General features: G+C 44.4%; 1 protein-coding gene and 1 long non-coding RNA gene across 12 annotated transcripts in view; one reads left to right on the forward strand and one right to left on the reverse strand.

Moving 5' to 3' along the window:
• Window positions 1-27,369, reverse strand: part of GCNT2 (glucosaminyl (N-acetyl) transferase 2 (I blood group)) — a 111,981-nt gene that overhangs the window by 41,975 nt on the left and 42,637 nt on the right. The window contains exons 1-2 of one of the 11 annotated variants that reach the window (XM_037011397.2): window positions 15,503-16,405; window positions 15,267-15,379 (exon numbers count right to left, since the gene is read on the reverse strand). The exons of 6 other annotated variants lie outside the window; for them this stretch is intronic. In XM_037011397.2, the coding sequence (XP_036867292.1) occupies window positions 15,267-15,379; window positions 15,503-16,185 (796 nt within the window). In that variant the 5' untranslated portion in view covers window positions 16,186-16,405. Of the gene's footprint in view, window positions 1-13,749; window positions 13,769-13,788; window positions 14,953-15,266; window positions 16,835-27,369 lie in introns of those variants that run through there. 4 more of the 11 variants (XM_073225033.1, XM_037011398.2, XM_073225032.1 and 1 more) reach the window with 4 other exon arrangements.
• The window catches only part of LOC140846881 (uncharacterized), a 44,176-nt gene continuing 16,911 nt past the window's right edge, over window positions 105-27,369 (forward strand). Inside the window, exon 1 of the long non-coding RNA XR_012126377.1 lies at window positions 105-4,514. This is a non-coding gene — a long non-coding RNA (uncharacterized lncRNA). The remainder of the gene's footprint in view (window positions 4,515-27,369) is intronic.

Here is a 27,369-nt window from a genome sequence, read left to right on the forward strand (position 1 = left end):
GAAATACTCTGCTTTGATGGCTTCTCTTCTCTTCATTTTCGGGAGAGCCACACCCTTTTCTGCAGAAATACACCCCTGGCAGGGTTTGTGGGGAGCAGCACCTGGAGGCAGAGGGAGGCGAGGGGCTCTCACTGCAGGCTCAGTCAGGTATTTTCTCCTCTCCGTGCCTTTCGCCTCCAGCCCTGGTGGAATGCCAGTACAAAGCGAAGTCAACAAATCTTAATCACAACTGGGCAAAGCAGATTGCGGGTGCGAGGGGAGCGTGACTTACAGTCCAAAGCGGCAGTGTCCAAAAGAAGGCTTCTCCAGTCGGCCAGCCTTACTGACAGGTTTGGACGAACAGCCTGAGATCAGTGCATGGCGCCTGCTTAGTGGTTGGGTCAGCACTAGGCTTGTTTTGCCTGGTATCTCTGGTAACCGAACAGGCATTTTCTTCCAGCAAATAATTGCACGGGCTAAGCTATTAACTTCCAACCAGGGCATGATTTCTGCTCTGTTCACTCTAGTTGGCTTAACATATTGAAAATTGTTGTCAAGTGGACATTTTTTATCGCTCCCTGCCTCTCTCTGCCCCGGAATAACCTGCACCACCACAAACAAGGAGAGAACACTAGGGCTGAGGCTAACAACACATAGCTCAGCTCAACATTAAAACAAAAGGAGAGGCTATCTGGGGGCTTTCGGAGAACACGGTGGGATCTTTGCTCCTTACAGTCACTTAGTTCTCATTAACCTCCTGTGAACTACGGGCCCAACCCCGCTGGGCTAACCAAAGGCAAACATGAACACTGGTTCTTGCAGAGACAGGATTGGAATCAGACCCAGCTTGTTCCCAAGTTGTCACAGTTCTCCTTTACCCAGGATTGCTCCTCTTGGCATAATTACTGCTATTGAATCAAGGCAGTGCTTTTTCACCGCCTTCTTATCACCACCCATTTACACTGTTCTGCTCCCCATAAAAGTTTGGTTGTGTCAGTTGCAAAACTTCAAATGCTTTGGCTATGAGTGAGACACAGAAAATAAACAAGAAAAGACCTCCCAAGCAAGCAGAATGATCATACTCTGTGGGCCAGATTCACCACTCAGATGTGTACTGGGCGGTAAGTGAAAAAAGTTAGGGAAGCTGGTGGAAGGAAGGGAATACAGGGCTAGTAAGGTCCCAGGCAGCTACCACATGTCCACAGTGTTGTGGACACAGCGGTGACCGTCGTAAAGAGCCTGTGCCCCACCTGAAAGAAGGCTCCCTCTCAACCTGAGCAGTCATGCCATGTGGATCACAGGGCCAGTGCTGCAGAGAAGTGAGAAATCTGAACTGTACCATCTAAAATTCCCAAAGTCCTTAAGTGTTACCACGTAATTAAAATTTTAAGATGTGAACGCATGCATTGGGCTCCTGGGTGCCAGTTTATCATCTTTGGTTTAAGCATCAAAGGTCAAGTACTTCAAACTCCCCTTGAGAATTAACCTATTAACTCTTAGCTTAGATACAATCAGACAAGAAGTCATAAATTAGAAGAGGGTTATAGAAGGGGGGGTTCAGGCGCCCTACTGTCAGCATAGGCGACAGACCAAGAAGAAAGTTCATTTAAGTAAAACTCCAAGTGCAGAGCAGTGCAGGGTCATCCGATTAAAGGAGTGCCGGCATCTGTACAGCTCGATGACCATTTCATTACTCTCGATCACTATCTCTCATTTATAGTGATCAAATACTTAATATCTAGGAAAGGCTTTGAAAACTGGGAATATCATCACAAACATGGGGCCGGCTTATTTGAAAATAAACAGAGACTAACATTTAGTGAACTAGAAATGTAAGTGGAGTCGTATATATCTTATCCATATATTCTACATATTCTACTTAAAAAGACATTTTTGAAATACATGTATTCAAAATAGGCTTTTTTAGTAATCATTTTGTGCACAAAAGAGTAGGCTTTCAATTATCAGGAGAACAGTTATGACAAAACTTTTTCCTTAAAAATCTTAAGCAAATATGCTTACCACATATGATGCTACATTAGGCATCAGCCCTTTTTATATAAATGGCCTTTTCCTGGGTTGTAAATATTTTAGGCTTGTAGGCCATTTGGTGTCTGATGCCACCACTCTACTCTGCTACTACACCATGAGAGTAGCCATAGCAATTTGTGACTGTGTCCTGCTCAAATGTATCTATGAACACTGATATCTCAATTTCATATAATTCCCATGCCACAAAACAGTCTGCTTTTGGGGTTTTTTTCCAACCATTTAAAAGTGTAAAGTCATTCACAGCTTGTGGGCTGTACGAAAATAGGAACAGATTTAGCCCATGGGCTGTGGATAGCATGCTGATCTTTGTTCTAGATTACAATCATGTTTCTCTAGGCCTAAATTTTGCATTATCAGACAGCTTTGGCAATCATCTGTAATTCCTGTACTTTCCCAGGTGAAGAAATGTGAATGTGGGAAAATAGTAATGTTCATAATCCTTATACTCGCAGCCGAAGCCCCTGTACGCACACAATACTGCAGAGTGCTGCACTGTGTGCCTCAGTCTCCTTTCTCCTTCTATAAAATGGAGATGTTAAGAAGACTAACCTTGTAGGGTTATTAGGAGATTTAAAAAGATCAGTGCATGAAAAGAGCTCAGAACAATGCCTGGCACATAAGAAACACTCAACAAATCTCAAGACATCTCTCTGTGTTACCAAACTCGGCTTGCCTAGGACTCTAAGCATCCCGTTTGCCTTCCTCGGTGTGTTTGTGAAGAACAGCTGAGCTTGAGGACTCATTTTACCACCTGGAAGATCCCAGAGCGTAGGCAGAGCCCCTTAGGCCATGGTTCTCATGGGCAGGAGCATCAGTCTATTCTGCCCTCTCCCCCACCCCAGAACGGGGAGACTGCTCCTCATTCTCAGTTGCAGCCCCCTCGTGCCCTACCCCCTCTTCCCGCTTGCATCTGACTTGGTCCCCTCTTCAGAGAGCCAGCCTCTGGGGCGCCCCTCGGAAGGATTATGATGGAGACAAACACAGCGTGGTGGGGAAGACCAGGAGCTGGCTTTAAATCTGGCTCAGCTGTTTACTGTGTGACCCTGAGAAAGTTTCTTGGGATCACTGTGCCAATTTTTTCCCAAGAAGGAGAGGTAGAAAGCCTGCCCAAGTGGCAGAAAGCCAATCCAGCTAAGTGCCTTCTGCTTCTTCTCCCCCTGCCACTCAACACATCCCAGGCCCCCTGATCTTGCAGGGTCACACTGCTTTTTCCTACTTCCCTAACAACTTCTTTGGGGTACCAAATTTCTTTCCCTTCTGGGGTTAATTGCCCAGATTTAACTCTGATTGCCCTAAAACAAAAACAAAGCAGAAAAATACAAAAAACCCACAAACAGAATTTTATCTGGCTACAGTCCATTAAATTTCAAGGAAGAGAATAGGTGACTTTCTATGTAACCTTTTTGTTTCCAAATGTCCCCTCTCAGAAAAAAAGACTGCAAATTCAAGAGCAGACCTTGCATGTCCAAGATTTGTCCAAATCTGGATATTCTTCTGGTGCCGTGCCTACACCAACTAACTCCCAACTCCTCCACCCCATATTTGTGAATGTTGAATTGAAAGTGTCAAGAGGATGGTATTTCTTCTAAGAGACAGTCTTTTTAATCTAGTTGTTGCCAGAGATCTGTATCTTGAAGATACTCTTTATCTTCTGAACATTTTCAAGTAAATGGAAACAAAACAGTCCCAAAATAGAGATAGGCAGTGGTTTCCTCCAACTTCTACTTTTAATAGCCCTCTTAAATTCTTGACTCATTTTCAGTTTATTCAATCCACTGTCATATTAGCTTCTTTCCCACAGAACCTGTCAAGTTACTTGAGTTTAAACAGTTTGTTAGGGTAGACTGGTTGGATAAACCCCCAAAACCAGACGTTTCTCTTGCTTTCCTAGAAATTAAAGCTGGAACAAATATGTTTCCAAGATATGCCCTATGTTTGTAATTAATCAAAGAAAATGTTTGCATTTGATTCTCCCACTGGTCTAAGTGGTTTTAGATCCAAATATTATATTTACCAACCCATCTTTTCAGATGACATCCTTAAACTCTACCTCTTCTCCTCAAAACAATGGGGAAAAAAATGTTATAGAGTAGGCTCAGTCCTGGTCTCCTTCGGTTAGGGCCCTCGTGGTTGACAGCATTGTTTTGATCACTGTGCCTTAATGTGTCTTCGCTGTGTTGTAACCCTACATGAGTGGCTCTGATTATTTTTTTTTTTCCATCTTACTGATAAGTGTTGCATGTGGAACATGAATATCTAGGACACTTATTCTCAATCCTGAGACGCCCTGGGTGTTGGAAAGGTGAGCAGGAGGGTGTGAGGGCAGTACTTAGGTTGACCAGCTGTCTCAGTTTGCCAGAGGTTGAGGGATTCCCAAGACGTGGGATTTTCAGTGTCGGACCTGAGAAAGTCCTGGAAGAATTGGTCAGCCTGGATGCCATCTGTCCTCCCTACTCACTGCTGAAAGATACACCAATTAAAGGGTAAGTATTCAGTAACCAGTGTGGATGGAAAAGAACTGCTTAAACCATTGACCTGGGTGGGGGGCGCATGCAGACCTCGAGGGTCTGTGACATAACCCTTCCCTACAGAGCCCTGAACCCTGGGGACAAGGGGACAAAATGATTAACATTTGTGGAGTGGCTTTTCAGTGAACTTACAAGAAAGCACTAAAATCATTCTAACTACACAGGTGATCCCGAATGGATATAAGATGTCCTAGTAATAACCTATATAATGACAACAGAACCTAAAAGGAAAATAACTGTTAGCACACTGTTCTTTGTATCTAAAATCCCCTCCCTCAGATGAAAATGTTGAAGGGGGAAAAATTATTGGAATGTTTGATATCTTTATCTGGGGGACAGTTACATGAGTGTATACATGTCAAAATTCATCGAGCTATACATTAAGATTTGTGCATTTTATCATGTGTACCTCAGTAAAAAAAAAAACTATTTTAATTTTTTGAGAAAAATAAATAAATAAAATCCCCTCTCTCCACTCTGCATGTGACTTGAGAGATCTTCTTTCTCTGAGGGGGAAACAAACAGAAAAATATGGGGTCACAGTGAGACCAGATAATGTTAACTCATTTTATGAAGCAGCATAATCAACCAGCTATTTGATCTGACTTTCAGTTTCCATATTTGTACAACTTTAGGGTTGGAATTAGATGTTCCCTAAGGCTCCTTTCGGCTGTAAATGCTGTGATTCTTCTCGATTCTGCACAGGATAAAGAGGAGGCTGTTTTAACAGGAAAACTGCACTGGGGGAGTTTTGTTTAGACTCAGGAAGTACAGGGGAAAGTCCAAAATGTGATAGGATAACTGACCAGAGACAAATTGAGAAGTTGGAGATAGGGTGGAAGGCGGTTAGCTCAGAAAGACCCAGGTCCTGGGCTAAGAGAAACCATCCTGTGTGTATGTGGCGGGTCAGGGGGTGGGGGGTGTAGCCTCCCAGGGGACCTTGCTTCCAGACAGGACTTGAGGGCCCAGGGTGAGCAGTTTTCACACGGGACACGGCAGGGCATTTAGAGCCTTACGCAAAATCCCAGAAGCTCAAAGAATGAGCTCCGACTTCAACTGAGGGCAGAATCATATAGATCTTCAGTGAAGGGGATCATGTGAGGATGGGGGGCCAGGGGTTGCTGAGGAAGTGTCTGGAGAGGACACCGATCACGGCAGGAAACTGACCCCTTCAGGATGGTCTGAGCCGCTTTGGCTCGCTTAGCAGGGATGGCAGTTTTATCTTCTGATATGTTCATGCATATTCTGACCCCGAATCTGGCTGAAGGGAAAGATTATGGGGAATGAATATCATCCATCCATTCTCTGAAGACATGGCACTAAAATGGACACAGGGTCAATATATTGGCCATGCACAGTTTTGTCCAAAAGCATCTCAGGAAAGAATGCCACCTACTGTGCAGGTCAGAGGATGAGAGAAATGTGGGCTTATAAGTGGCTCTGGCATTGAGAAGGCTCATGAAGAAATGGTTAGTTAGAAAAGTAATTAATATACTTGCTGCTTTGGATGTAGCTTTCCAAGATTGCAAATCGTCTTCCCCATGACGCAGAAGAAAAAAAAAATCACGAAAAATTGTAGAAGAGCCATTTGCTTCACCAAACAATGGGTTAAATCCATCAGAGAAGCAGCCGGAAAAAAACCCAGATCTGGTCTTTGGAATGCGGGTCTTTGTGTGGGGTTGTTCTTTTGACTTCTTTGGTGCAGAGTAAGGCACCAACTCGGAAAGTTCCTGGATGGTGGCATCAGATCGAAGCAGTTTGCTTTGAGTTAAGGCTGCCCCCCAAAAAAGCTTGGCATTAAGAAGCATTCCCAAGATGAGCAAGATGGTTTGGAAAACCTGAGGAGCATAAAGGTCAGGAAACAGCATCTGAGCTGACCCCTCGAGACACAGCAAAGTGGTCTAGGCTGGGGTGGGGGGTGGGGGTGGAGTCTAGGCTCTGCGTGCACGTGTGCGCGTGTCTGGTGATGGAGTAGGGAGGCTGGGGCTGGGGATTTGCAGCTGACTGGGCAGTAGGGCTGACGGGCATATGAAAAACTACTTCCATTTGACTTAATTCAGTAAATACTTATTCTTATCCTACTGATGCTTGCTCTGTTGGGCTGTCAAAAATATGAAAGACCCCAAAGAAACAATAGTCCAGTCAGGGTAATATGATATCCACACTCATAATTTTAATGCAAAGATTACAGAACGACATAAAGGAGTTAGAGCAGAGGTTTACAAAGGTACACAACTGAGAAAAAAAGTTCAGGAAAAGCTTCCTAAATGTCAAGCTATGGAATGCCGACCTATTAAGGCCATTACTTAAATAAGAGAGATGGGGCAGAATGGCCCCAGGGGAGAGAATGACAGGAACAAAGGTGCCCAAACACAGGCCTCCTGGCTTTTCTGGAGGGCTCCTTCCCGGGAAGGCAGCGGTGGGACTTGAGAGTGGGGTGGTATTCAATGAGGATACCTTAATAGCCTCCTCGTCATGTGGGGAGGTTTATGCTGCATAACTTGATAAGCTGTTGAAACTCACAGAAGCTTCTGGGATGAGAAGTTATTCTTAGAGCTATGCCTTAAGGGGGAAAATATGTCAAGAGTTAGAATAGTCTGAAGTGGGACCTGGCCCGAGAGGCACTTGGGCTGGTCTAACAGTCTACTTGAGAGGCACGATGGGCCGGGGTTAGAGCGAGGTGATGGGAACCGGCAGGTGATACCCAGTGGAAACCATTTACAGACAGAACACACAGATGTGCTGATTAGACTTGGGGGCCTGGGAGAGAAGACACACTGGCTAACGTGGAGAACAGCAGCGCCAGTCGCAGAGATTCTGGGCAAGAGGGGCTGTGGGGAGGAGGGAGGTGGAAAGGGGGCCAGTGGGTGCCTGAGGGAGAGATATCCCAAGGGCAGAGAGAAATGGGGAGCGTGCTGGTGGGTACGGCTCATCCGCACAGGAACGGTGATGAGCTGTGGCCATCAAGGAGAGTCACCAGGGGAGAAGGAACAGGAAAAGGCAAAAGGCAAACTGCTGAAGACTCACGGGAGATATTTAGTGAAAACTTAAATTTCCCCAACTATGAACTTCTCAGAGAAGAGCGGCCCTAATATCCATTATTCTCCAAAACTCAACACTCAGTTGAAAAGAACAGATTTACCCACTTAAATACAAGTTTCTCAAAGAGGGACTATAAAAGTAATGCCTTTTAACACATTTGGCAACACGATAGCCTTTTCATAATGTTTACGTTGTATCTCAATGTTCTGTGACAGAGTCAAAGCTCTATGACAAAGTATTGTTCAAAGACAGCTGGTTTCTGCCTTTGATAATTATCTCTTTGTACCCCGTCTACCCCATCTGCCTTTCTAAGTAACAAAGACATCTAAAATAGAGCAATTCTATACACTGCCTTGTGGATGGGGACAGAACCCTGGCTTAGAGTCAGATAATCTGAATTTGTGCCCTGACTTTGCCAATGACTAACTATTCAATACATTCGACAAGTATTTAGAGAAGGTATACATCCTACAGGGAGAAGAGGTTGCAGAGTCAGTGTGTAAAGGAAAAACAACATTCATTCAAAATCACTCTGGACAAATCCCTTGGGAATATGCCATGTTAAGATGACATGGAGTCTCCATAACTCCAGCACGGCCAATTCTCCCTTTCATCTTGGTCCAGATCGCAGTTTCTTCTAATGAGTACCAGATGAAGAAGTTCGCTCGAGCTGAGGGGCGTGCTGTATCCTTAAGTCAAGTGAGCCATGGGAACTGAGACCCATGACAGGAATAATCAGAACCCATCTCACGCTTCCTCTGGACCCTAGACTAACTGGGTGCCATGCAGGGCAGAGTGCAGGGCTGAAATCACTTAAGCTTACCTACAATGTGTGTGTGTGTGTGTGTGTGTGTATGAATGCAGCTGAGTTTGTGCAAGTTAAATATATAAAGCTGACTCCTGTTGCATTGAGCTTTGCTCCTGCAGCAGAGGTGGGGCTAGTTGTAAGAAAAACAGAAACTAGCAGGCGCTACCCTTGAACCTCAGTCCAAAAGGCCACTGGGAACACAAACACAGCAAGACTAGTAACAGTTACAAATGTGATACAGGAGGAGCAAGTATGCAGGAATGAGCATTAGGAAAGGCTTTTTAGAGAACAGGACTCTAAGTTGAAACTTAAAACAAGAGCATGTGCCTTTCAAATGAGGGCAAGAGGGGAAGAGCCTTCCAGAGCATTCGGGCAGTGGGACCAGCAAGAGTCAAGGTCAGGAAGGTGGAAGTGGCCCACTGGCCCACTTGGGACCCACAAGTGGTCTAGTATACATGGAGTGCAGTAGGGATGGGCACATAGCAAAACAAGGTGCTAGAAAGTCCAAGGGGCCAGAATGAGCTCCCGGTGCCCAGGGGAGGGGCTGGGATGTCACACTGGAGGTGGTGGGCAGCCATAGGCTTCTAAGAAGGAGAGAGATGAGATTATGTGAGCAAGGTGCATGTTTATGAAGGTCATCCTGTCAGTGCAGAGAATGGGTTAAAGCAGGCTGAGAAGGGAGTCACAGAAAGTAGTTAGAAAGAAATTAGACTATTGTAGTAGAGAGATAAGACAGATGGATCATGGCACCAAATGGAGAGGAGGCTAATAGGCAGCTGCAGCTTAATGGCCGTTACTCTGAACTCAGCCCCACGCCAAGCACCTGCACACACTGCTGCTCCTTAAGGCCACCAGTAACCCTCTGCACATGGTGCTGCTGGGTCATGCCACCCCCATGGCCTTCACACCAGGGTCTTGCCCACCTCTCGCCAGGTCCAGCCCTCACCCTTGCTCACACTGGCTGCTTTTCAGGCCCCTGATCACACAGAGCTCCTGTTCACCTCTGAACCTTTGCAAGCCCCAGTCCCTCTACCGGGCCCTGCTTTCCCAAGTGCGTGGCTGGCCTATCCTCATTTTGGAGGTGTAGCTCATGGGCTGCTTTTGCCAAGCAGTCTTCCTTGAATCACCCCATTTAAGGCAGGTCCCCTCTTACACCAGCCTGCATTTCTTTCACAGCACTCAGCAGACTCTCTAATTGTCTTTTCTGTCCACTTTGCATCATCTGTCTCCCACTTCTAGAATATACACCCCATGAGAGTAGGGCCCTTATCTGTCTTGTTAATTGCTATATCCCAGTAGCTAGGGCAGTGTCTAGGCACTCAATAAATATTTGTTGAATGCATATCCACTTTGTAGATGCAGAAAATAACAACAGCACCAATAATAAAAATGAAAACTTAAAATATGTGTCAGGCACTGGTCCAATTCATTTAAGCTTCACACATTTGCTATAAGTAATATTATTTCCCCCATTTCGTAGATGGGAAAACTGAGGCCCCCTAACTCTAGGTAACTTGTCTAAGGTCATACAACCTGTAAATGGCAGAGCAGAGATCTAAATTCAGGCAGCCTGGCTCCAGGGTCCCGACCTCTGTGCTACACTCGTACTCAGAGAAGGGGCTTTACAGGAGCCAGCCATGTGGCTGCTGACAGAGGAGCTAGGTGCCCAGCCTGGTTCTCTCTGCCTCTGGAGCCAAGCTAAACTGGCAGGTATGAGGTGGCGAGAGCTCAGGAGGCAGCTCGGTGTCAGTCTGCACTAACAGAAGACGGGTGTTGAATTCGGGGCACAAAAGGAGGTCACAGGTCGGGTTCTGAGCGTGTAGGATCTGAGGTGCCCATCACACACACTCTCCCTTCATTGGGAGCAGGGAGTATTACTCAACCTCTCTGATCCCATGTCCACATCTATAAAATGTGGATTTAAACACTGACCGGACAGGATTCTTGTGAAGATTAAACTGAGATAACACAGGCCTGAAGGCAGATGTTCAGTAAACACTAGTTCCCTGTCTGTCCTGCACCTTCTGCTCACATGACCAGGCCGCAGGCCCCAGGAGAATGGGCTCAGGAACAAGACAGAAAATTCTTAGGTGGGTCCAGTTACATAATTGTTCCATAAGCATAATAAGACTTAGAATTAGCTAGGTTTCATCTTCTGAACACTTGCAATTATTGTAAAAATTTCATAAAGAATTCATAAAATCAGGTCCAATTTAATCTAAATATATAACATAAGCCTTACCTCTCCTCTCCTCCCCTTACATATTTCTTCTTATTCTTATTTCTTGCTAGGTACATCCCAGATTTGTTTTTGGATAAGTCACTTATTTTAATCTTAAATTTCTCATCTGCAAAGCGGTAACAATGGTCCTCACCTTAAAGGAGAAACTGCATAAGAAATCTTTTTGCCACAATGGTTTTCAAGTGAAACCTTCATAAGAGTGTATGTCAGTGATACCTTAATAAAAAAAAAAAAGAAAGAAATCTTTTTGCCAAGTACTATCCTAATATAATAAAGGAACATTATTAAAAATGTTTTTAGTGAGAGAAAAGGGGAATGCTTATTGAGATCTTGCGGCTTCCACAAAAGTAATTTAATTAGCATCCTCTAAGATAAAATCGCTCAAGTGCTTAAAGCCATGCCATCTCATTGAATCTGTTCCCTAACCACGTGGAGATGCTCACGGAAAGTGCTGCCCACAGGCAGGAGCCATCGTGTGGCAGGGGCCCGTCCTCACCTTTGGGAGCCATCCTCCACCCTAGCCTGCCTGTAACTCCTAGCTCTTGGGCAGGAAAGCGACCCAGAAAAGCTCACTCAGCATTCTTCATCCCCCTGATTCGTTTAGGGCTCAGGGATTTGGACCAAGAAGGACCAAACTGAGGACTTCCCTGAGCTGTTGCTGATAATACTGGGGAAAAAAAGACCTTCATTTCCCCCAGAAGTGCCAGCTGCTAGAACCACATACCCAGAGCTACTTCTGGCCATCTCTGACACCAGGTGAGGGGACCTGTCTGATAAGGCCAACACAGAGAGGCTGGCAAACAGGGTAACCAACTCATCCCAGTTTGCCTGGGACTTCGCTGGTTTTAGTGCTGAAACTCCCCCTGCAGACCTGGGCAAACAGGGATAGTTGGTCACCCACGGAGAGACAACCTGGCAAGGAGACAGCTCTATTGTTTTACCCCGTGATCCAGCTATACATGGAGCCCCTTTGTGAGCACCTCACTTCTGTGACCCAGTAAGTTCTGGTGTCTGGGGAAGCAACTTTGTATTGCGTTTCTGTCACTGCGACTCAAGAGTCCTCACACACTCCCAAAGAACGTGCACATGATAAATTCAAGTCAAAGTTTAAAAAGCTAAATAAATCGATGTAGGAAACATGCTATTTTTAGACTTGAAAAATGAGGAAATGTGCTCATGTGGTCACTTCTGAGGTTGAGATAATTTATTTGACAAAGGAACTCTAAAAAATATATACAGAAAGGGAAAAGGAAGAGAGGGAAATGAAAACACTCCATGGAAGAAAAACACTATGGCATGAGAAAGGTCAGGGTGATGCACGAGAAAAATTCAAAAGGACAAACTTACGCAGTGAGGGAAAAGCAGCGGCCAAAGCCGTAGCTCATGGTAGCTTGGCTCTCACATTAGGGATGGACCACCCTGAAGAGGGGCATGGAGGCACCATAGCTGTGCAAATGGCCTGCGAAAAAAATTAGCCAGGCAGCAGTTTCTGCAGATGCTAAACCATTTCACAAGACTTAAAGCAAAACTCTCAGTGGCCTGTGGCAGTCCCTCTGGGGCAGGAAGACAGAAGAAAATGCTATAGGAATCACCAGAAAACCTAGAGAAAATGGGCTTTCCTTAGGTGACATGTAGAACTGATTGCAAAGATGTGAGAAATCAGGAAAGGTAAGCAAAGCACGCCCCAGAACTCAGGGTTAGCTACCGCCACCAAAGCCCAGCATTCTGTAGGGTGAGTGGGAGAAATGTGTGCCCCTGAGGCCTCTTTTGAGCATAGGGCCAGAAGGGAGAGATCGTGACAATCTGTCTGCACAGAAGCCACCCGGATGGTGTGCCAGCCACCCGGGATGGTGTTCCTACTGGCCTCCCCTGACGAAGCAGATGAGATAGGTCCCCCAGGGGATTCTTTCTGACCTATCCCAGGGTCATTTCTAATTTTAACACAGTATGGAAGAAACCAAAGGGTTGAAAACCAAGAGAGAAGTCATTTTTCTCAATAAAAAGACAACATGAAAAAAAATAAGGCAGTGTAAAGATCTGTGATGAAGTGCTCCCTCTACGAATGTGCTTTCTGTTGAGTCTCACCAATTTTAAACTATTTTCACTTTTTCTGATATCATCTAATTATAGGGGACTAATCATTTTCTTGTGGGCGTTTTGGGGAACGTGATATGCCTGTGCAGGGTCTTCCTAACAGAAGCACTTTAATTTAGGATGTTTAGGAGAAAGAGAGACAGTTAAGTTTGAGGGAAGAAAGGGACACTATCTGCACTTGCACGTTTGCAAAAAAATTATAAGCACATATGTGTTTACATTTTTTTCACTGCAGGACTTTTCCCCTTCAAATAGGACACTGAAAATAGAAGAGCTGATTTGGTTAAAGGTTGTCTGGTAATAAAGAACCAGATTCACACACCAAATCTGAAATTACAAAGAGTGCTCAAGTGTTAAACTCCTGGAGTAACTGAGTGTGTAATTGAATTTTGCATTGCCTTTAAAGATGGAGACAGCCAAGTTTTCTTTGAATTACTTGTAATTTGGGAAGTCCCCCACCTACAGGCAGGATTTCCTTCTGCTTTCTCCCTGAGCCAGGATGCCCTCCAGAGTCTAAGAAAGGAAGGAGGCAACCCCAGGAAATGCCACCCTACCCTGAAAAGCAGACTCAGACCCCACAGACCGTTGACCTGGGCTGAGCTCACCTTCCTCTCTGGAGACATGCTCTTGGTGGACCGCTCAACCTCCAGTTTCCATAGGGGAAATGGGGTTCCACTGGCCAAGGCGACTGGAAGCCCAGACACACCAATGTTTCAGCCTTTCTACAAATTCCTCACAGCTACACACTAGCTGTTGACGTGCTTCTGGACATGTTTTGCAAAGAAAGACGTGTGTAGGAAGAAAAGGGTCTTCCGACCTGGGCCCTCATTTTGTAGCTGGGGAGATTTGAGGCTCCAAGAGGTTATGCGCTGTGCATGGGTCAGGCTGGCACAGGGAGAGGGCAGAGCCAGTGTGCCACACCACAAACCAAGAGCAAAAATGGTTTTCTCTCCTGCACCTACCTAGACAACATTCTTGATTTCCCGCATTGCGTCTCTGGCAAGGGCTGGAAAGGGAAGGGGACTAAGAAAAAACAAGGAAGAGTGAAAGATTAATTTTCCCTTGATTTTCTTATATTGATTTGTCATTTATAAGACTGACCATCCTTCTGTCAAAATAATCACAGACATTTAACACCAACCCAAACCCATGTTTTTCTGGTTTGGAAAGCAATGATTGAGGCTTTTACTAAGTTATGAAATGCCTTCATCTCAGTACTTCATCTAAGACACCACGTGGCTAGGGCCAAATCCAAAGGGATTAGTGAAAATAGAAAGGGAATAAATATTTAAATATGAAAATCAGCCTCTCAGTACCTAATGCTCCCAAATTCTACGCCAATGATGGGAACAACAGAGGGAACGTTGAAAGATGGGTCCGTAGGGAGAGGAAGGTCAGGGAGAGAGAGCACGGCAGGTGGTAAGCCCTGTTCACCAGGCGAAGTTGCCGTGGGATTCAGAGACCAAACACGGTATTTTCCAGAGAATGCTGGCATGTTTATCGCCCAGGAGGCCCTGCCCTGCAGCCGGAGAGCACCTAGTTGTTTCCAACTTGGCAGTCCCCCAGCAACCAGAACAATGACTGCTTTTCTCTGGCTATAATAATGCTGTCGGGTTCATCACAGATCCATTTTGTATTTTTTCATTGAGTCCAAAGCATGCTGTTTTCCTTCAGAGGAAATCCTATCATGTTTTGTAGAGTTTTTAAAATAAGTGACTGGGTCCGTTAGGAAAGGTAGAAATGTTTTGATGAGAAAAAAAAGGAGTTTCTCTTAGAATTTCATTATTTATCTGCAGTAAAATGTGTTTAAAAGAAACAACTACACATAGGATAGGTACATGCATGAATCCTCATACTTCTCAGCTCGCCAGGTGGTAGGGAGACAACTGCGATGCCATAGGAAAGCCTCATGCTTTGCCATGCATCATTTCACTCACTCATTCATTCATCCAGCTAATGTAGTTATTGAGTATTTACTTGTGTTGTAAACATTGAAGATGGATTAACTGGATAGAAAATGGCCCCAACTTCACTGGCAGAGGCCATAAACAAACCCATCCAAACAAGTAAATAAGATCATTCCACACAGTGATAAACTCTGAAAGAGTAACAGGGTGGGGTGGTCAGCTCCGCTTCTCCACATCTGGCTGATGAGAAGGAGCCTGTGAAGGCCTGGGGTGCGCAGGAGGATGGCTGAGCCAAAAACCCTTCGGGAAGAGCAAGTTTGACAAATTTAGGGGCAAGAAAGAATATCAGTGGGATTAAGAATCATAATACCTATTGTGGTAAAGATGTTTAAGATGAAGAATGCCCAAGACATGATAAACTGAAAAACCATACCACTGAGAGGTATTATTTGGCCATGCTAGAAAATCATTCCGCATTTGGAAAGAATTTGGGTGAGAACCATAGGTCTCAGTTTTCATCTTCCACTTCTAATAAAAAAAAAAGGAGCAAGCTCTTAAAAAGCCCTGTCAAGCACAGCATATCATTATCACATGAAATACAGAATTTCACATACCTGGAATCCTATTGAGTGTCACCCAGAAATGTTCATCAGGGCTGAAAGTATCTTTGGACCACTGGAGCAAATCAACAGCCCGTGGGTCATGGAGGACAAAGTTGGTGAATTCTCTAGATAGAGCAACATAGGCAGAGCCAAAGTAAATGGTGAGATTGTGGGGAGGAGGTGGTTTCAAAGCTGTGGTTCTGATCACATAGGAAACCTCTTTGCCCAGGTGCTCTCGATGGACATACTTGGTGCGTCCAATGGCGTGAGCTGGGGGCAGCACCCCCGGCGTGATGTTTTTCCCCTTGAATCCTTTCAGATACTGCACTATTTCCTTGTTGGTTTTCAGGGGGAAATCTTGCCCACAGGTGTTGAGGGCGTACTTCCACGGAACCTCCGAGGCTGCGAGATCTCTGAGGCAGTTCAGGTCAGCCTGGAGCCTGGAAATCCCACCATAGACAACCGGCTCCATCCTGGAAGCCAGGAACGCATTTGGGAAGCAGCTCAGTAATCGTTCCACTGCATCTTTAAATTCGACCGTCGCCTTTTCATCCACATGAACACAGTAGACGTTCTGGGGCATGTAAATAGCTCTTAAGAGCCTTTCAAAGGTGTCGAAATTGTGATGGATGACCATTATATATGCCAAAGGAAATTCAGCCTCTTCTTTGGATAAAGGGGCCGTGATATAGTGGCTTTGGGTCAGGTATTCCTTGCAAGAAGACTGCTCGTAGATGGTTAGTTTGTTTTTCCACAGGAAAGGTGTTTTGCCTTTGATAAAGGATGTGCAGACTTCAGTCAGCATCAAAGTGTCCGAGTTATTTAGCCTCTGGAAGCTTTGCTCTCCCCCAAATCTGAACACATAGAGCGCGATAAAAATGATGACACACGAGACAGAGACTATAAAGAGGTAGCGCATCGAAGAAGGCATGCCTCAAAGACGAGCGAGAGTTCCAAGACCGTCAAAATCTGAAAGTCCTTTCCCAGACTTACTTTTTCCTCTGAGTTCTTATTTTGGTACATACTCCAGTCATTCCAACCCCGAAGCAGACGCTGCGGATTTACTCCGTTTCATCCCGGGAGTCCAGCTGCGGGCTCTCTCCCCATGCTGACACTACCGACCGATCCGCCTCGCCTCTGCCGCTCTCCGACCGCCTTTGTCTCTCTCCCAGCAGCAGGTTGCTGAAGCCCAGCCTCTCCCCCTCCCTCTGCCTCCCCGCTGGCATCTGCTAGCTGTTTCACTAGAACTCTGGTAACTTCTTTTCCCCTGCAGATTTCATTTCCCAGATCTCTTTTCTTTCATTTCCCGTGCCCCCAGCCCCAGACCCTTGTTATTGTCATTCAGGCAATTAGCGCAGTAAAAGCTGAAGTTGAAATGCTGTGTTCTGGGAGGCGGTGCCTTTCCTGCTGGTCGTCTGTCGGGCTGGCACACCCCGTCCTCTTGTTGCTGCCAGCAGTGGTCCACAACCGGCCCCTCGACTCTTCCAGTACGATCTGCAGGATATAACGTAGCCTCCATTCTCAAATACGCTGCCTTAATGATAAAATGACCGGGGTGACAAGATCTAAAAGAAAACCTCGTCCATTCTGGCTCCTTTGTAAAGCTTTCGGCCCCGCCCTACTCTTTTCTAAAACAAGAGATTACTGGAGTTCCAGTCCCAGGGCATTTGAAACTGCCGGGATCCTGGTCCTGCGACTTTGAGATGAGGGTGACAGCCCCTCTCTCAAAGCCCATGTCCGGCATCCACTGTGGTGTCTGTCCTAGCATGCTGAGGACATAAACAAGTCCTGAAGCTATATCCCTTGATTTAGAGGAGACCTTAAAATTTCATTGCAAAGAACCTGAATCCTGACCACAGAAGGTGTTCTGGTTAGGGCACTGCGGGGCCATTCAGGTCTTCACCATTCAGAGAACATCAGCTAATACTCAGAGAAGTGCTTTACACCTGCCCAGGTAAGCCTATTAAGCCAACAACATAAATGTTGTTTCCCACTATCTGTAAATAGTAGTGTTTTGGCTAAAGAGCGTCAGGCTTTTACTTAGATGTTCCTATCTCCAACCTTTCACTTTTCCATCAGTTATTTTTTTAACATAGATGAATGTATTTTACTTAAAAGGACTTCTAAAACACCAGTTCAACTACTGAATGCCTTCCCACTTCTCACTATCTGAAATCAACACCTCAGGCCCTCCACCCTATATCATTAATACATAGAGGACACTGAGCTTCCACCCACCCCCTGAAGAAATAATGCTCTCTAAATGCTCTTTCTCTCCTTCCTTTTGAAAGTCTCAACCCCGCTATTAATGGAATTCACTGGACAATGTGCTGATTCCTTGCTTCCAGCATGGGTAGGAAAACCGAGGGTGCCCCGCCATGATTCAAGGCACCCCACCCCAACTACATGCCACACCACATTCTGAGCACTCTGTACTTTTTCATCCTTCTACTTTTATTGCTCCGACTTTTCATTCTTCTGGCTTGGACATTATTTTCCTCTCTCCCTTACTAAATTCTCCATTCTCGAAGAGAATGTTAACAAATAAACTCTCTGGAACCCAACTGTGAATTTTTAGGCAAAGTAGAAAAAACAAACGTAGCCATGATGTGGAGATCACGCTAATCCTCAGTGTCTTCCGTGGAACAGAAGCACATAAAATGATGGGAAATTCAGGATAATAGAAAATTTAATCCCAAATTTTAATCTTGGGATTAAAATATTAAAAAATACCCTATTTCAAAACTACCAAGTAATTTTGGTATCTAATTTGGCAAAGCCTCTTGGGTTAGAATGAATATTAAAATATTTGCAGTTTGACAAAATGTTCAGTGTGTAGACACAAATTAGGCCAACAGAAGCTGTTTAGATTATTATTTCCAACTGGCCAGTAACATAGGGGTTTAGATTTATGCAGGCTTAGGGGACAGACATTAATAATGTTACTATATTAAGAAATACAGACACTGGCCAAATTAGGAAGTGCCATAATACTTCTGCATTCAACCCATCAGTTCAAAGGACATTGTTTGTGTGTTGGAAATATGGGACTTTTGCTTTCCCTGTCCTTTTGGCTGTCCTTGGATTAACTTCCTTCACCCTTGGGTTCTGGCATTGAAAAAAATCCCTACAGGAGAACTTGTTAAAAAAAAATAAACTTGTTGCAATAGGGAAAGGCTGCTGTGCCTGTCACCTTTGCTTCCTAATAGGCCACATGGCTTGCTTATCCAGAAAAGGCAGCATGCATTTTTTTGCTGCTGAATCTGAACATCTCAGCCTTCCCTACTTGCCTCTGGCTGCAGGCAAGAACGAGGTTGACATTTACGGGCCTAGCAATGCCACCTTGCCTCTCACTTTGGAAGTAAATATTCCCTAACTGGACAATTGATCAGACTAGACATGGCCCTCCGCTGGGATCACCTTAAAATCTTGCTCTTTATGCCATTCTGAAGTCTTTATATTTTTTGAACATTATTTATGAATTTCTCCAATTATGGTGCTATCTAGAACACAGCTCCAAAATGAAGAGACTATCCTTTATTTGAAATGAAGGAAGACTCAGGACCTCAGTGAAATAAAGAAATCATCTAATGGGGGAAAGAATGTCCTCCAACCCCTCGGCCCCTCTAGGCTTCCCCGTGTGATGGGGCAAAGTGGCCCCTGCCTGACCCTACAAGTCCTGGAGAAGGATGAGTCAAGATAGCAGCACAACAGAGTCCACTACATGCCGGGCTGGGTCAGACGGTGAGGGAGAGGCAGCAGCTGCAGTGAAAGACCTTGAATGCTGTTGTGCTGAAAACTTTGGGCTTCGTCTTGGGAGCAGCACCAATGACTGGAGGCAGACGAGCACCCCCAGGAAGTGCGTGTTATCTGGAGGAGGAGCACGAGCAATATAAAAAATGGTGTGAAACCAGTAAGGATGGCCAGCATCGAAAAGACTAAGAACAACAAATGCTGGCGAGGATGTGGAGAAAGGGGAACCCTACTACACTGCTGGTGGGAATGTAAGCTAGTTCAACCATGTGGAAAGCAGTATGGAGGCTCCTCAAAAAACTAAAAACAGAAATACCATTTGACCTGGGAACTCCACTCCTTGGAATTTACCCAAAGAATACAACTTCTCAGATTCAAAAAGACCTATGCACCCCTACGTTTATTGCAGCACTATTTACAACAGCCAAGAAATGGAAGCAACCTAAGTGTCCATCAGTAGATGAATGGATAAAGAAGAGGTGGTACATATACACAATGGAATACTATTCAGCCGTAAGAAAGAAACAAACCCTACCATTTGTAACAACATGGATGGAGCTGGAGGATATCATGCTCAGTAAAATAAGCCAGGTGGAGAAAGACAAGTACCAAACGATTTCCCTTATTTGTGGAGTATAACGAAGCAAAACTGAAGGAACAAAATAGCAGCAGACTCAGAGACTCCAAGAAGGGATTAGTGGTTACCAAAGGGGACTGCTGTGGGAGGGTGGGTGGGGAGGAAAGGAGAAGGGGACTGAGGGGTAGTATGTTTAGTACACATAGTGTGGGGGATCACGGGGAAAACAGTGTAGCACAGAGAAGGCAAATAGTGAATCTGTGGCATCTTAACTACACTGATGGACAGTGACTGCATTGTGGTATGGGTGGAGACTTGATAATATGGGTAAATGTAGTAATCACATTGTTTTTTCATGTGAAACCGTAAGAGTGTATTCAATAATACCTTAATAAAAATTTTTTTTAAATGGTGTGAAAGTACATGTCAGCCCATATATGCATCACATACACATTAACAATGATACTAAATGCAAATAAAGCCTCTTAAACTATGAGCTGAAGGTGCTGGCTACATCTTAATAACAATGTTTCCTAGAAACAAGTCCAAGGCTTTAACCAGGCTTTAGGCCTGAAGAAATTCACAGACCATCACTTACTGTGCTTTTGAGATTTTTCTTAAACAAGGACAGATAGGGGAAGGATTTAAAGTCCCAGGGTCGCTACGGAATTCACGGACCGGAAATTAGTGGGAAGTCCTGGCTTAGTTTTCATTCCCTCAATTTTGTATTGCAGAAATACATTCATTACCTTATTTATATTTATTTACCTGTTTGTATGTGTTGAATGAACCAATGGAAGGTGGCACTGCTGCACCCCCCCGCCCCCCTGCCACAGATACAGTTGCCCATACGTACATGTGCTCTTAACTAGAATTGGGAACAGAGCAACTGGTATCTTTTACTTTGACAAGCAAAAACTGACCAGGATGATGACCAGATAGATTAAATAACATTTTAAAAAATGTGACTTTTAATCAAATTTCTGGGGGAAACCATGCAAGATGTGTTTTCTCTTGTGAGTCACAGAAGGGTTGCCATTAACTGCCACAATATTATTAACAGGGCATCGTGCAAAAATCAGGATACCTGGATTCTAGTCACTTTTCTACTTTAACTGGTTATGTGATCGTAGGCCCCTAGTGCCTCATCTTTAAAAAGAGTGTTCTTTACAGATCTTTCAGCTAAAATGAGCTATAGTTCAGTATGTGTAAAGTGAACCCACTAAGTAACAGTGATGGAATTCAGGCCATGTGAACTGTGGCTCCTGTGCCGTAGGACAGTGTATCTTCACTAGGATTCAAACTACAAAACCAGCAAAACCAAGAAGACTATGGATCAGTTCCAAGCAGGAGGATGTCCACTGTTACAGGAACTCAGAGAAAAAGTTCCCTGGCAGCTGGGATGCTTGGGAAGAGCTTCCAACGGGTGGATTCAGATCCTCCGAGCACAGAGAAGGCATTCCCGTTGGAGAAATTATAAGAGCAAGCAAGAATACAAAAACAAGAAAGCTCAGTGTGGAGAAATTCCTGGGATGAGTTGTGAATCTAAAACTTCTCTGGTGTGGCAGCAGATAAAAACCTTCAAATCTGTGAACCACGGTCTCAGGACCTGAGGTGATTGGCAGGTGAGCTGCAGGGGCAGAGGGAGTTTTGCCCCCTGTTACACTACAGCACACACTGTGTTCAACACCAGGTAAATGGGTCCAGAATCATCTGGGCACTCGAAAAGTGCAATTTTCAAAAGAAGTGTTGAGAGAGAGCCTGACATGACTTTTTTCTTTGAAGCCGATTGGCAGTTACCAGGAGGTGTGGTTTCTCTGGACCAGCCGCGCTGTCTCCCTTCCCATTAGCACTGGCTACAGACACCTGACTGGACCACCTGAGCACTGAACTCTGTCTCCACCTCCTCTTACATCTTTCCCGTTTAATTGCACCTACTAATGCCGACTTCATTACACTTTCATAATTGTTCTGTGACTTGTTTTTCTATTCTCAGTTAATTGCAGTCCTTCAGTTGGGAAAGAGATTAAGAAGGCACAGGCTTGAGCAGACATACTGGATTTATTATGTTAAATAACAGTGGAAAGGATACTGAAAGGACTGGGCCTGATGAGATTTGTGGAAACAGCAGTGACATTGGCAGAAAAGATCATGAAAATAAGACGAGATGGTATCATTTCTTGGCCTCCTCAAAGGCTGTTTGGGGGAAGGTCATTTTTGTGTGGTTTGCTTTGTTATTGAAGCAGGTCAAATGACTCAGGGATTCATTCGTAATTATAAAACATAGGGATTTATTTATTTTTGCCTTGAACTAACACTAATTCACGGGAAAGTAGAGAATAGTGACAGTCCAATTCACTTTGGACAGTCAATTAAGTAATTCCTTTCTGGGCAGCCAGATGGTTTATAAACAGAGCCTTTTCTGTTTTGCGTTTTTTTTTTTTAAGTGATGATGATCATGCTGTTTAAGAGAAAAAGAAAGAAGGCATTTCCAAAGCACATCTATAACTAAAACAACACCTCTCCCATGACTGAGATCTCCAACTGGGTTCACGAGGGAAAATCGCCTTCCCCTGGGACCCAATCATTTTACCTTTATACCCTTCATCTAATTAGCTACAGAAGTTGTTGTCTAGATCACAGCACCCACAGGGTTATTTCAAACTCTCGTCTCAGAGGGAGGAAGAAGTTTAACTGACAGAATTTCAGCAGGTCCAGAAGGAGGCCATGCTAGACCGTATCATAGTGGTGTGAGCTGAAATGACCTGCACCTGATTTTGACGTAGCAAAGGTATCGTGGAAACACATCCTGGATGCTCAAGGCTGCTAAGCAAATACTTGCAAAAGGCAGCATATACAGATTCAAATATGCAAATGTCAAAGCATGTGCAAACAGGCTGTGATCTTCTAGCAGCAAAAACGTAGCCCATGAGAAAGATGAAGAGCCAGAAATGTTGGGGCTTAGAAAATGAAACACAAATTACCCCAGGTAAATCACAGTCAATTAACATTTCCAGATGAAATTTACCACTTAATTTACATGTGAATGTTAACTGCTTAACCCTCCCTAATTGTTTTACAAAAACATTTGTTTCCAAAAGTATTGAGCCAAACTAGGTGTGTCTGTGGTTTGGGGATAAGAAGAGTATAGATTAAACGTTTACACACTTTACATCTCATCACTTGGAGGTCCAGGTTGTTAAAATACAGATTGAGGGGGCCCCCATCTCCAAGAACCAGTAAATTCCAAAGAGAATTTAATAATCTGCATTTCTATCAAGGTCTTGGGAGCAAAGTTTGAGACCCAATGGGTCAAAGACCCAAATTCTTTGATTTCTTTTTCTTCAGTGACCCCTCCTAATCTATTTTCCTAAGACTAAGCAACTTACTCTAAAATAAACAGACAAGCAAGAAGCAATGTTTCAGGCTGAGCAATACCATACAATTTGGAAATACCTAATAAACATGAACTCTGGTGGATAATCTGATCCCGAGAAAGATTTGCTACAGGAAACCGCTTGATATTCCTAAGAAGAATGGGAGAAAATGGATACACAGAAAGTTGCCACTGTTTTTCATTGAAATGAGACAAACCTTGGTTTCCATCGGCTTGCCCTAAATGTGGTCTCTACCTGTCTATATACAACAAACACACCTGTGCATAATCCCGGTCTTTCACAAAATATGGAACAGGATTATTTACCGACAAACATGTTTTGAGCATCCATTGTGCCATAAACTGAATTAGAGGGGGGTGGAGGTAAAGGACAAAACTTCTTTTTTTTTTTTTAGTGATAGAATGGTAGAAATACGTCATATTGGTGCAAATGTGGAGTGACCTGAATGCATTTGTACTGCTGGTGGGCATATGAACTGGTTCAACTGCGGAAAACTGGCAATATCCACTCAAGCTGAGCATAGGCCCGTCCTGGGACCCGACAGTTCCCATGCCAGGTGGCCAGTCAACAGAAATGCGTAAAGGACACATAGCTCAGTGTTCGCTGCTGTCAAGTTCATAATAGAACCAAATGCCCACCCAGTGATTTCATATACCAGGCTCTCTCAGCCTTGGCAGTGTTGGCATTTGGGGCTGCATATGCCTCCCTGTGGGGATGGTCCTGTGTACTATAGGGTGTTCAGTGGCATGCCTGGCCTTTATCCACTAATGCCAGTAGCACCCTGTGCCCTTCCAAATTGTGACGTCCAAAAATCTCTCCAGGTATATCCAGATATTCCCTGGGAGGCAAATAAAATCATCTCCCCACCACGCAGCCCCCTCTCCGTACATAGCAAGAGGATGAATCAGTGTAACTTCCTGCAACAAAAAAGTGAATCCCACAAACATAACATGCAGCAAAAAATGCCAGACAGAAAGAGCACATGCTGTACATTTCCATGTATATAAAGGCCAAAAACAGGTAAAAGTAATCTGTGCTGTCGACATCAGGGTAGTGACTGGGAGGCTGTCCTGCTCTGTGTCTTGATGCTGGGACACGGGTGTATTCAGTTTGTGGAAGTGTAAGGAGCTGAACACTGAAATATGTGCACTTTCCTGTGTTACACAATCCTTCACCAAGAATGAATGAATGAATGAATGAATGAATGAGTGAGTGGAGTCATGGTCCTTCTCCCAGAAAAACTCTTCCAGGGCAGTCTTCAGGGTGAGCGGGTACCAGGTGTCCTTCCTAAATAACTAATGTTTATGGGAAATAATTACGATCAAACACTCAATAGTACCCCATAGCAGAGCCCGCATCACCTCTTCCTTCAGCAGAATGAACTGATAAGGGTGAGTCCACTCTCATCAGTCATGAGTTCCTCAGCCATTGCTCAGACACCTCTCCTTCCTACTAGTGAGCAATGTCCAGAAGAGAAGGAGCCAAGAGAAAACAGAGACTGCTTTGTGCTCATCAGACAGAACTGAGTGCCATCCTTAGAGCACTTGTAACCTGCATTAGATAAGGATGGAGGGACACCTGCCCTGAAAGCAGAATGTGTGTGTAAACAGGGCACCAAGAAGGATGAACGACTGAGCTAATAGCGGGCATTAAGGGCTACCATCCTCACTTGCCCAAGGAGAAATCTGAGACTCAGAAGGTCACGGGTCTCCCAGTGACCCTCCAGCCCAGGGTCATTCAGCCTGGAGGGGCTGACCGGGGGCTTGACAGTAGCAGCTTTGCTCCAGAGCTCTTGCCGAGTCTCGGTACCATCCTGTGCCCTCTTAGGCAGGCCCAGAAATGTCAGCAATCAGATCTGCTGCATGGAGGAATCACGGGAAATAAGGAGAGCTGTGTTCAGTAAGACACATGCACCTCCTCCTCTGATGCTCCTTTTCTTCCTCTCCCACTCATTCAGGCAACGTATGTTAAGAATGCACCTAAGCCTGAAACAAACACTGTGAATTTTCTTTTCCCCTCCATCCAACATCTTTTCTTTATTGCTTAGAAAAGCATCCAGACAAGTCTTTTCCTTAAGCTCATATTATGATTGACTTCCAAGTTCCACCTCCCAGCTCCCTCTTCAGGTGACCACATTTCTGCATGATCCAGGGCATAGCTGGCCCCACACTGAACTGGGTTCTCAAGGCCTGACCCTTGAATGAATGAACCAGACAGCTGGCAGTAATCTTGGGGAACAGAGCATCTGTGAACCATCCCTCTCTCTTTGCTTTCTGCAGAGAACAATTCACCAAGACCAAACTACTCTGTTCAAACCTGAGATGCCCTCAGCTCTCACCCTCCTACTTGCTGGGCTCTTAGCCCTTTACAGTCTTCAAAACATATGCTCTTTTCTGCTAGCTTTGGTTTTTTTTAAGCTTTCCTTTCTTATGAAGACTAGGTCTGAGACTATCCAGATGACTGGTATTTTGACAGGAGTTTGTTACACTATTATAAGAATTCCATCAGAAATAGACTCATGAACACAGAAAACATACTGGTGGTGGCCATAAAGGAGGGGGGTGGGTGGATGGGTGAAATAGGTGAAGGGGAAAAAATTAGAAAGTTTGATATCTTGATCTGAGTGATGGTTACATGAGTTTGCATGTCAAAATTCATTGATCTGTACACTAAGCTTTGTGCATTTTATTGTGTGTACTGCAATATTTTTAAAACTTCTTTTTAGGTTGAAAAAGAGAGAAATGTTGGTGTAAAAAAAAAAATTCCATCAGAATCTGTTACCAGTTTTACAAAAACATGCCACCCCAAAAGTTGGATGATGGATCCAACTCTCCTCTTCCTCCTCCAGCCGGAGGTCTGACTGGTTGGGTTCAACAGTGAAGGGGAAAGAGAACAGTCAGGGTGTTTGCTCCCCAGTTCTGTTCTTGCCCAGGAAACAGGATAGCTACCTCCTTTGGCTCAAGTTTGAAAGTCACGTTCTTCTCGAAGGGGCCCTGTCCACAGCACTTTTTCTAACCGCTCCTTCCATGGCTACACATGGTAACAGTTCCACACTCCTGGTCCTGGGTATTACAATATCCCTCACGGGTTCACTCCATTCTGCCCACACCTTCAGAGGCCGTCCCTTCAAGAAGTCTTTCTTGATGTGCGCTGTCTTCTGTGGGCCCCCTGACTGATATGATAATAGAACAACATTGAAATAATTCTCAGTGGGTGCCAGGCATCTGGTGAGTACTTCATGTAGATTATCATTTAATGCTCACCACAGTGAAGTAAGCACAATTATTATCCCCATTTTATATGAGCAACTGAGCAACTGAGACTTAGAGGCCCAATCTTTTATTACCCAAGATCACGAAGTCTGGTAGCATGAGGGCTACATTCTGAATTTTAGTATTTATATACTTAACTGCCTCTGAATACATACAGATTTATAAAGGTATCAAAATTCATTCATTCTCTCTTCCCAAGGCTATAGCTGGTGGGAGGTGGATCTGCATTCCTGGGGTGGGACACTGGCTAAGCCCCATGGGGAGGGCTGGTTACATGGAGTGGGGCTGAGAAAATAAGTGGGTGTACTGAGGTTAGTGAAAGCCAGGCTCCTCACCACTGGGGTAGCAAGTCGAGAGGAAAAAACCATGTTGCTGGATTGGAATTGGAGATATCAGTATAAACTTGTAGTTTTTAATAAATACTTATAAAATTAAAGTACAGATGGGTATGTGAAGGTGAATGTGTGAGACAATGTGTGAGTGATGTGCTTGAGAATGCACACTTGTGTGTATGTGTGTGTCGTGCATATATAAAGACAGTACGTACACACATACATTTGTATTTTTCCTAGCTCTGGCCCCTGGAAAGGTACTCATGCCCTTGAGTGTTCAGATCTTGATTTCCAAATCCATTCTCTACTAAATGAAACCAGGGTTCCTTGTGACTGACTCCAAGTCTGGGACAGGATAAATACAAGACTGGCCTGGAACTTCAACTTGTGCCAGAAAATAAAGAGGTGCTCGAAGAAGAATAGCGACATGGTAGAATCACACAAGGGTCAGCTTGACGGGGCCCATGTAGACAACTCTGCAACAATTTGAGCAGCAAAATAAGTAAAAATTGTAAAACATTGCAAAAATCCATTGGGTAAAGTGGGAATCCATGTCCACAGAAATATAAATAAATAAACATATGGGGAGCAGAGAAGGCTCTCTATCTGTTAGATGAAAATATCAACTAATAAACATAAAAGGATGGAGTTAGGGGAAAAAACACAATTTGGCAACCACCTAGTGATAACTGAGTCAGGCAAGAACCATCAGTGGATGACAGAATTGGGGAGTGAAACTATTTGATAAAGAACAGGATATTTAAATAGTCTCAAACTGTCTCC

The sequence above is a fragment of the Manis javanica genome, chromosome 16 (genome assembly GCF_040802235.1).
Source record: "Manis javanica isolate MJ-LG chromosome 16, MJ_LKY, whole genome shotgun sequence".
Taxonomy (NCBI): Eukaryota; Metazoa; Chordata; class Mammalia; order Pholidota; family Manidae; genus Manis; species Manis javanica.